Source organism: Pseudorasbora parva, chromosome 9, assembly GCF_024679245.1.
Source record: "Pseudorasbora parva isolate DD20220531a chromosome 9, ASM2467924v1, whole genome shotgun sequence".
In the NCBI taxonomy this organism is placed as follows: Eukaryota; Metazoa; Chordata; class Actinopteri; order Cypriniformes; family Gobionidae; genus Pseudorasbora; species Pseudorasbora parva.
Window position 1 is genome coordinate 38,103,946 of NC_090180.1, and position 10,199 is coordinate 38,114,144.

At 33.4% G+C, this 10,199-nt stretch overlaps 1 protein-coding gene across 1 annotated transcript in view; it reads left to right on the plus strand.

Moving 5' to 3' along the window:
- Positions 1–3,575: 3,575 nt before the first annotated feature.
- Positions 3,576–10,199, plus strand: part of odf3l2a (outer dense fiber of sperm tails 3-like 2a) — an 8,849-nt gene continuing 2,225 nt past the window's right edge. Inside the window, exons 1-4 of the mRNA XM_067453270.1 lie at positions 3,576–3,749; positions 7,208–7,318; positions 7,886–8,003; positions 8,272–8,276. Of these exons, the coding sequence (XP_067309371.1) occupies positions 3,701–3,749; positions 7,208–7,318; positions 7,886–8,003; positions 8,272–8,276 (283 nt within the window). The 5' untranslated portion in view covers positions 3,576–3,700. The remainder of the gene's footprint in view (positions 3,750–7,207; positions 7,319–7,885; positions 8,004–8,271; positions 8,277–10,199) is intronic.

The window sequence follows — 10,199 nt, forward strand, 5'->3', positions numbered from 1 at the left end:
GCCTATGAACTTTTTAACTTTTTGACAGAAAGAAATCTGTATTTTTGTCTTATATCTAGGAATTCAGAAAAATGGATAATAAGATAATAAGACTTGTTTTTTTTACATTTTATTAGATGTATGCTTAAACAAGTTAAAACAATTATGGTAAGAGAAATCATTTTTGTAACATTACTTTTTATACATTACAACTTTTCGGTATATACTCTGAAAACAAGACTTTTTTCCCTCAAGGTTATTTATCTTTATGGATGTTTAGATATTTTTTACTTAGCAATCAAGAAAACAATACTGATTTGGAAATAACTTTTAAGAAGTACAATACAAGAAAAAAATTCCAAACAGATCCAAAAATGGCAAAAGTCACAATAGCACAAAGCAGAATTGTTTTGCCAGAACATGATTCTCTGCAGGGAAAAAGATTAATGTGTGTACGAGCAGTTGTCTGGTTAAATTAGTGCTCTTACACTGGCCTCTTCCACGGTCCGTATTTCACTTTTCCCTAAGTGACACCCACAAAGAACAAAAAATAAAACGCTTTAGGCCATTGGGTTTAGAGTCCTTAACATTTTAGCCATGTGATTTCAAAACTGACTTCAAATAAATACAGTCTGTGCTCTACTAACAATGGCCCTGACTGTAACCATAATCTCTGTACTTGTTACTAGAGTATTATTTCACAAATAAGTGTTTGTAAAGTGAGTCCTCAAGCACTTTCATGCTACAGAGATCAATAATATGCTCGGTATCAAGTTGCAGAATGACATTCCCTGCTTTTTATTTAAAGCTCTTAAGGTATCAGACTCTTAGAGTGTGTGTTGATGATGAGTTATTGTACCAGCTATATGCAAACCAGGGGACGGATCTGTTTAGATGCAAATTCAAAAACTCTAAGGTAACTTGACCTACGCGCCTTCAGTCCTCTCCTGCATGCCAGAGGTCAGCTGTAGTATTACCTGCTCATAGAGTCTGAAGGTAGAGCAGGTTAATGTTTAATGTACGCTCACTGGTCAGGGATGTCATCTCGGCTTTCACAAGACACACTTTCTTTGCGCGATATTACAATTTACATTTAGCATTTCATTAGTTTAGTGCTGCCAAAGAGAAGCAAGGCTGTTTAAAAGCAATGTGTCTTTTCTTTGAAGTGGCTTCACGCTGTTAAATCAGAGTAACGTGATATGAGACATCCTAATGTAAAACTATGCCACAGAAACGAGAGCAGGTTTCCAGAAGTTGTATCTGTTTTGAGTACTAGGTGAAGGTTTCCATGGGAACCGATTCTGGCAATGTAACATCCATTTTTTTTTTTTTTTTTTATCAGTGTTCACCCACTAACCTATTGAACTGTCATTCATGTATTTTTATTTGTTTCAGAAAATTAGCTAAATAATGTGGTGAAAATATTTCAGTAACACTTGTCATTGGTTAACATTAGTTAACTACATTAGTTTAAAATAAACTAACAATGAGCAATACTTCTACCGCATTTATTAATCTAGCTAATGTTAATCTCAACATTTATTAATGCGTTTAGTTTATGGTCCAATTCCCACATTTGAGTTGCTTATTTGCATGCATATTACTAGGATATTGTCTGTGTATTAGTACTTATAAAACAAATATGAATGCCTTATTCTGCATGACCAAATTCTACATCCCTAACCCACTGTAAAAAAAATATTGTTGGTTCAACTTAAAAAAGTAAGTCACCTGGTTTCCTTAAAATGTTTAGTTTATTGAAATTAAAAAATTGAGTTGATACAATGGAGGAATTTGTTTAATAAATAGAAACTCAAAATATTGTATTTTAACCATATAAAAAATGTGATAAATCATAAAATAGCCCAATTTGGCATGTTTCACTGCATCACCACAAATAAAACACACACAATTACCCAATATGCTTACAAAATCTTTTAAAAATATTATAAAGGTTGTTGATTCTACATTTTTTTAAATTTCAATTAAAAAAGCAAGTGTTCCTAATACCTAAACTTAACAACTCCCTTATTAACTATTAATAAACAGTAATAGTTAGTTAATAATGAGAACTGAACCCTAATCTAAAGTGACACAATTTTAGGATCAAAAGTTGAATCTGTTATATAGTTAATGTACTTTAAACTATCGCAAACATTTTTAGTATTTAACATTAATGACTGTGTTGAAAATATTTCGGTAACACTTAACAATAAGCTGTCGTTGGTTAACATGAGTTATCATGGTTAAGCTGCTTGTTAGCATGCATATTACTAGGATATTGTCCGCTTATTAGTACTTATACAGCACATATTAATGTATTATTCTGCATCACCATATTCTATATCCCTAATCCTACCCAATACCTAAACTTAACAACTACCTTATTAACTATTAATAAGCAGTAATTATAGATTAGTGAGGTAATACTTAGTTAATAATGGGAATTGAACCCTAATCTAAAATGACACATTTTTAGGATCAAAAGTTGTATCTGTTATGTTAATGTACTGTAAACTAACACAAACATTTTTATTATTTAACATTAATGACTGTGGTGAAAATATTTCAGTAACACTTTACAATAAGGTCTCATTGGTTAACATTAGTTAACTACATTAGTTTAAAATAAATTAACAATGATCAATATGCTTATTAGTATGGATATGACTTGGATATTGTCTGTTTATTAGTACTTATAAAACACATATTAATGCCTTATTCTGCATGACCATATTCATCCCTAATCCTACCCAATACCTAAACTTAACAACTACCTTATTAACGATTAATAAGCAATTAGGAGTTTATTGAGTTAATAGTTAATAATGAGAATTTAACTCTAATCTAAAGTGACATTTTTAGGATCAAAAGTTGAATCTGTTATATATAAATTAATGTACTGTGAACTAACACAAACATTTGTATTTTTTAACATTAATAAATGCGGTAACACTTTAGTTTGGGGAACACATATTAACTATTAACTCCAACTTTTGCCTCAATAAACTCCTAATTTACTGCTTATTAATAGTTAGTAAGCTAGTTTTTGTAGCATTTAAGTTTAGGTATTGAGTAGGATTAAGGGATGCAGAATAAGGCATTAATATGTGCTTTATAAGTACTAATAATCAGCCTATACGCATGCTAATAAGACACTAGTTAATAGTTAATAACTGAACCTTAAAATAAAGTGTTACCATAAATGCTGTAAAAAATATATTGCTAATTGTTTGTTAATGCTTTAACTGATGTCAACAAATCAGACCTTACTGTAAAGTGCACTATTTTTATATCACAAGTTAATGAACAAAGTACTGAATATCTCTTAGTGTTTACATTTGAGCCGGCTATTAATATATAATCTTGTTATTCTATTAGTCATTTCACACAGACAGTTGTTGACTGTCTGACATTGTGTAATTAGTGCATTAGCTGTCGTTTACACATAAGTTGCCACGGTGTAACTGTAGGTGTCCCTTTGTATTCTGTGATGGATGTCTGGAAATCTGTTATGCGTAAAGATATTGAGATGGAAGTCCTTGTAGCCCGGACAAGGGTAAGGTTTCTTGTGCTTGTACGATTCATTTATAATTCAGGCCGCAGTTGTATCTCTCCAGTGTGTCTACACTGAAACTTCAACCTTTACCGGACCTCCTTGAGCACTCTTGCTGCCGATTTTGCCGTCAGCTCTTTAAGCTAGCCAGAAAATATACTCGGCATGGGGGAAGTGGTGAGACGGCGCCCCATCATTGCTGGCAGGGAACGAGGTGAGTTTGTGACCGCTCTTTTCAGTAGATTAATTTGTGTAAATGATTGTGTCGAAAGAATTATTCAGCAAAGCGAGGAGATCTGACGATTTATTTTAGCGCTGGGCTCTGTAAGTAGTTCAAACATGCACTGCATGCTCCTATTTGGCTCTTGAGAGTGGATTGGCAGTTTGATGAAAGAAACTGTCAGTTAGGTCTTTTATTGCAACACCTGCTTGTATCATTCTGAGAATAGAACTTCTTTTGTGTGTTCTTTCTTTTTCTTTTTTCTTCTTTTGGCCAATGCTTTGAAAAGGTTGTGTGACACTTAACTGTGTAACAAAATTCATACGATTTCAAATGAAAGTTTACAGCCAAGTTTCTCCTGGACCTTAGAAATGTGCTCAGCATGTGTGACCTTTTATGTCTCACGTGAATAACATTCCATAGTTTTATTTTAGATTTAATAAAAGGAAATGACTCTGAGGAACATAGCTAGCAGATGTATAACTTATAGACTAACGAAATTAATAAGCCTATATAGCACACTTTTTTTCTGTAATCAGTTATTACAATGTTATTTTAGTATTATTTATATACTATCTTTATTAATATTTTGCATTAGCTTTTTTACATTTCCAGTGTTCCTTTTTGTTACATTTTTAGTAATGTTATTATGTGCTTTTTATTGTTATTATTTCAAATATTACGAGGTTTAATTTATTTTTATTTCAGGGTTGTTGTTTTTTCGTTTTTTTTCTGTCTTCCAGTTAGTAATTTTAGTTACAACATTGTTTATTTCACTCAAATTTTTAATTTCAATAAACTCAAAATTTTTAGACAACTAGGTTACTTACTTTTTAAAGTTAAACCAACTAAAATGTTTTACAGTGCATTATACCCAACGCAATTCCAGTAATAAATACACTGTAAAAAAATTATTTAGAAAAAAAGTTACGTGGTTGCTTTAAAATTTTGAGTTCACAAGTTAATACAATGAACATTTTTTAAGATTCGACAACCTTTATTAAAAGATTATTAAAAGATTTTGTAAGCATATTGGGTGTGTGTTTTATTTCTGATGATGCAGTGAAACATGCCAAATAGTGCTTTTTCATGATTTATCAAATTCTTTATGTGGTTCAGATACAATAATATTTTGAGTTTCTATTTATTAAACAAATTTCCTTCATTGTATCAACTCAAATTTTTAATTTCAATAAACTTAAAATGTTAAGGCAACCAGCTTACTTACTTTTTTAAGTTAAACCAACAAAAACGAACAACATTTTTTTTACAGCGTACTAAAAGGTATTTTAGTTACAACATTTAATTTAATAAAAATGTTTTTAATAGTTCTAGTGTAGTGATAACCCCTTCAACCATCATTTGTTTATTATACAGGGTTGGGAATGTTGCTTTTATAATGTATTCCACTACAGATTACAAAATGCATGCTTTAAAAAGTAATTTATTATGTATTTCATTAGATTTTTGCACAGGTTTTGCATTAAGCTCTCTGGGGCGTGTAAACTTTTTGAATTGGATGAACTGAATAAATTGTACTTATTTTATCTTCTGGGAAACATGTAATTATTAGCTTAGGAAGGGCAGTACTAAATGAAAAAATATGATCTTTACACAAAATAGGAAAAATGTACACATCATCCTGTTCAAAAGTTCTCACCCCCTGCTCTTAATACATTGTGTTTTTTGGAAGCTTGTTTCCGCAACTAAATATAAAAAAATGAACGTGTAATTGCGACTTTTATCTAGCAATTCTCAAATTATAACATTCAATTGTACGTTTAATTCTCAGAATTCAGAACAGAAGTAAAAAGTCACAATTACCATTATATTTTTTATATTTAGTGGTGGAAAAAAGCTTCCATAAAACACAATGCATTGAGCAGGGGGTGAGAACTTTTGAACAGGATGATGTGTTCATTTTTCCAGTTTCAAGATCATATTTTTTTTTCATTTACTACAGTCGTTCAGATGCTAATAATTAAATGTTTCGCAGAAGACAAAATAAGTACAATTTACCCAGCCAATTCAAAATGTTTACACACCCCAGAGCCTAATGCAATCCCACAATTCTGAGAAAAACATCAGTCTTTTTCCCCTAACAGTTGCAGGTTTATGTTAGCCTGACAAGCCAGACCCACATCAAGATGCGGGCAAATTAAATTTGCTGCCGCTAGGGTGTGTCTAGATTTCTAGGCTAGGTTTATGTCTCACAATTCTCAGAAAATAATCATTAAGAATTGTGAGACTTGCAATTCTGAGAAAAAAGTCATATTTGTGACATAAGAATAGCTGCAATTACCTAAAAAAATGACTTGACATGCAACATAAAAAGAGTAGTGGATCATCCAGGTAATGACAGACGGTTAAGCTTCAATGGTATTTCCATTTTTGAATATAGCAATTTCTATAAACTCTGTCATTTTGTCTTGTGGCGTATATGTAAACATCTATTATGTGAAATAGCTTATATTCAGGACTGTAGGCTAAATAAAAGTAACATGCAATTTTTTATGATCCCAGATCCCTCTCATTTTGTTAAAATTATTAGAATTTTACACATGCAAGGGGCATGCAACTTATGAGCAGAACTATATCTTAGGATGCTTTTACAGACTGTAAAACCAGCAGCCATATCATCCTGTAGCTCAAGACTGGTTTCCCACTGAAGCTAAGCAGGGCTGAGCCTGGTCAGTAGCTGGATGGGAGACCAACTGGGAAAACCAGGTAGCTGCTGGTAGAGGTGTTAGTGAGGCCAGCAGGGGGTGCTCATCCTGTGGTCTGTGTGGGTCCTAACACCCCAGTATAGTGATGGGGACACTCTACTGTCAAAGAGCACCGGCTTTCGGATGAGACGTTAAACCGAGGTCCTGACTCTCTGTGGTCTTTAAAAAAATTTGCCCATTGGCCTCTGTCCATCATGGCCTCCTAATAATCCCCATTTGATTGGCTTTATCACTGTCTCCTCTCCACCAATCAGCTGGTCTGTGGTGGGCGTTTTGGCGCAATATGGCTGCCAGGTGGGTGCTGCACATTGGTGGTGGTTGAGGAGATTCCCCCTTCTACTTAAAGCTTTTTTAATGCCTTAAAAAGCGCCATATAAATGTAACAAATTATTATTTTTATTTATTATAGAGTTTGAGAGTCACCAATTGCTGCTTATATGAATTGCCTGTTACAGTACATTAATGTTTAAAACAACATTAAAAGTCAGAGTAATCACTTTGCTAATCTAAAATACTTTTCAGATGTAACTGTAATTTGATTATCACCTGTTCAAAATATAACTTATTAATGAAACACAATTTTTATGTATTTCATTACATGTCCCCAACCTTTATTTATATATGTCCCATTGGTAATACAGCATTTATTTACAAATGATTTTCCATTCATGACCCAACACAGTTCCAGTAATAAATGCTAAACTATGTTTATGTTTTTCCCTTCAGGGCCCGGGCCGGGGCGTTATGCTCTTCCGCCCACTATCGGTTACATAAACCATGACTACACCAAACCCAGCAGCCCGGCCTATTCCTTCCACAGCCGCATGAGCAGCAACAGTGAGTGACGTGACATGACATCAAACACTTCTCACACTGACAGATGACATGATCCACTGAACTAATGCTCGGTTTAATCACTTGAAAATGCTTTTAACATGCTAGTTCATGCAGAAAGTACATATATATCAACATGGCACTTATATGGACTGATAATTTTATAGATTAATTAGTGTCTACAATGAAGGTGGATTTACACACACAGGCACACACTTACACGCCTAATTAGTGACATGTAACACTTGTTTGGAAGGAATTGGAGAGCATTGAGAACACCCAGTTTGATCAAAGTATTAATACAAGAAAACATCTCAAACATCTGGACTTTATATCACAAACAACGGCATGCAATAAAATGTGATTTCTCTGGCATATTAAGCTAATAAAACCCATATGCTTGATTTTGATCCATATGTTTGATTTTAGTTAATGTTAAATGGCATTCCTGTGGCTCACACAGTAGAGCACAGCACTAGTCACTGAATGCTCGAGCCTATATGATGCTTTGCATGTCTACCAAATATAGTAAATTATGGTGTGTTTTCCCATAATGTTGCTTTTGAATAGTGGTGTCTGTGGATTCCAGTCCAGGGCCGCAGTATCATGTAGATGCCAAAATGACACGCTTCGGGAGAGACGGCACCCCATCGTATTCCATGCTGGGTAGAAAGAAGAAGACAGGTGGGTTTATATCTGATGTTTTCAGCTTTTTTTATTAAACATATCTGTTTATTATTTTATACAGTATAATAACTGAAGTCCAGGTATAGTTATATTAATCTAAATAGAACATTAAGCTGTTTCTGAATTAAAGTTCCAGAAGTAAAAAGCGCATTCATTAAAGTGGTACTTCAGCGCTGGGAAGATGAATCTGTATTTAAACTGGGTCATCAATGTGGTAGAAATGTGAAATTATTTTTGAATTTGGTGCTTTCTAGACTGAGAAAAGACAGAAAATGTATTTTTGTCTTATGGGGATGAAAGACTACAATTCCCAGAATGCTTCGCTGCCCTGTGAGGCCATTCCCAAAGCCACCGCTACTGGATTACTGTGACTGAGTTGGAGAAGACACTACAATTAAAAACTGAACGTGTGTGTTCAATATAATGAGTGAGTCACTGCGCGAGTATCACAGCACTGAGCACTAACTGCCGGAGTCAGATAAATGAGCTGATGAGCTCATGATGAGAGCTCAGGTAATCGCGACTACACTCGCGGCATACATTCACAACGCAAGTTCAGTCTGGCGCGTTTCAGTTCATGCCTTTGCAAGCTTAACTTTCATAGAAATTAATTTGAGAAGTTAAAAGACTTACATTGCTCACCATAGCTCCGTTTAAATGAGTGCCTGAAGCTGCCAGCTGAGCTCTGAGTGTGATCTCCCATCCCCCATGCGCGGGTTTAAAACATGCGGAAATGGCTCCCTCTGCTGGCTGTAGTCTTTAGCCTTTGGCCAAACATTCCTCCTATGATGCAAATATCGTCAATTTGTGTCATAGGAGGAATTTTTCCAGAAATAAAATCAATAAATCTCTTGTCTCAGGGGGATATGAGGGGGGAAAGCACATTTGAATATACTCCAGGGTTTCTACTGATACAAAGCCATATGCTAATCGCTGAAGTAACCCTTTAAGGGATATCTTTTTTAAAGACTAACCTTTTTTTCTTCAATTTTTAAAGATAACCTGTTCTGTAAGCAATGAGGTTGCTAGTAGATGGTATATGCTATGTTGAAGCCAACAGCCCAAATAATTTAAACTTAATAATCATGTTTAACAGCAGATTCTCATCATCTAATTATTTTGCTAAGAAGTCTCGGCTAACAAGCCAATCACGCACTGTAACAAATGTTTTTGTTGGTTTAACTTAAAAAAGTAACTAATCTGCTTGCCTTAAAATTGTGAGTTTATTGAATTAAAAAATGTTTATTTGATACAGTAAAGGAAATGAGTTTAATAAATAGAAACTCAAACTGCGTCATCACAAATAAAACACACAATTACCCAATATGCTTACAAAATCTTTTAATAATATTTGAATAAAGGTTGGCGATTCTCAATAATGTTACTTATTAATCGTATTATCTCCCGGATATGATGTAGAGACTTGTAAATGTTTTTTCGTAATAGCTAGAGCTGTAAGAAATCATAAGTTACTTGTATTTTTTAAAATAATTTACAGTGCGGCTATAATAAATTATTTAGTACTCTCTAACACCCATGAAGGAACGTGAATGGCATAAGAGTCAGTGTCCCTATGCTCTCAAACTACTTAAATATGTGTATGTATATGCTTATTTTGCAATAAATGTTGTTTCTCTGTGTACATAATCAACATCTTAAATCAATATACTGTAAAAAATTATGATGTGCATTTTCTGTAAAGCTGCTTTGAAACGATATGTATTGTGAAAAGCAGTATACAAATAAATGTGAATTCGGTTGAATATGATCAATAAATTATGTTTTTTACAACATGTTTTTACATTGCTTTAACTCATCAAAATAAGCAATTTTCAAAGTTATACAAGATGTAACTCATTTTTAAGTCAGCTTAATGCATTTTAAGTTGAAATTACTTAAACATCCAAGTTGATTGTTCTTTTTTAAAATGTAGGGCAGCTACTTTTTTTACAGTGTTGTTTTAAATATATCTATTGATTTAATTTAGTTTGTCACACAAAGTTTCATGGGATTGTAGTTCTTTCCCTCAGTAAAGACACAGACTTTGTCTTTTAGTTAGATTTTCTAATACTTTTTTGTTTCAAATCAAAGTTTGTAATGTTGACTGCGTTATAAACCATGAACCAGACCAACCAAACACTTTTTAAAATCCCAATGGGAAAAATGAATGGGAAAAAAACTTCCAGAAGCAAGGTTG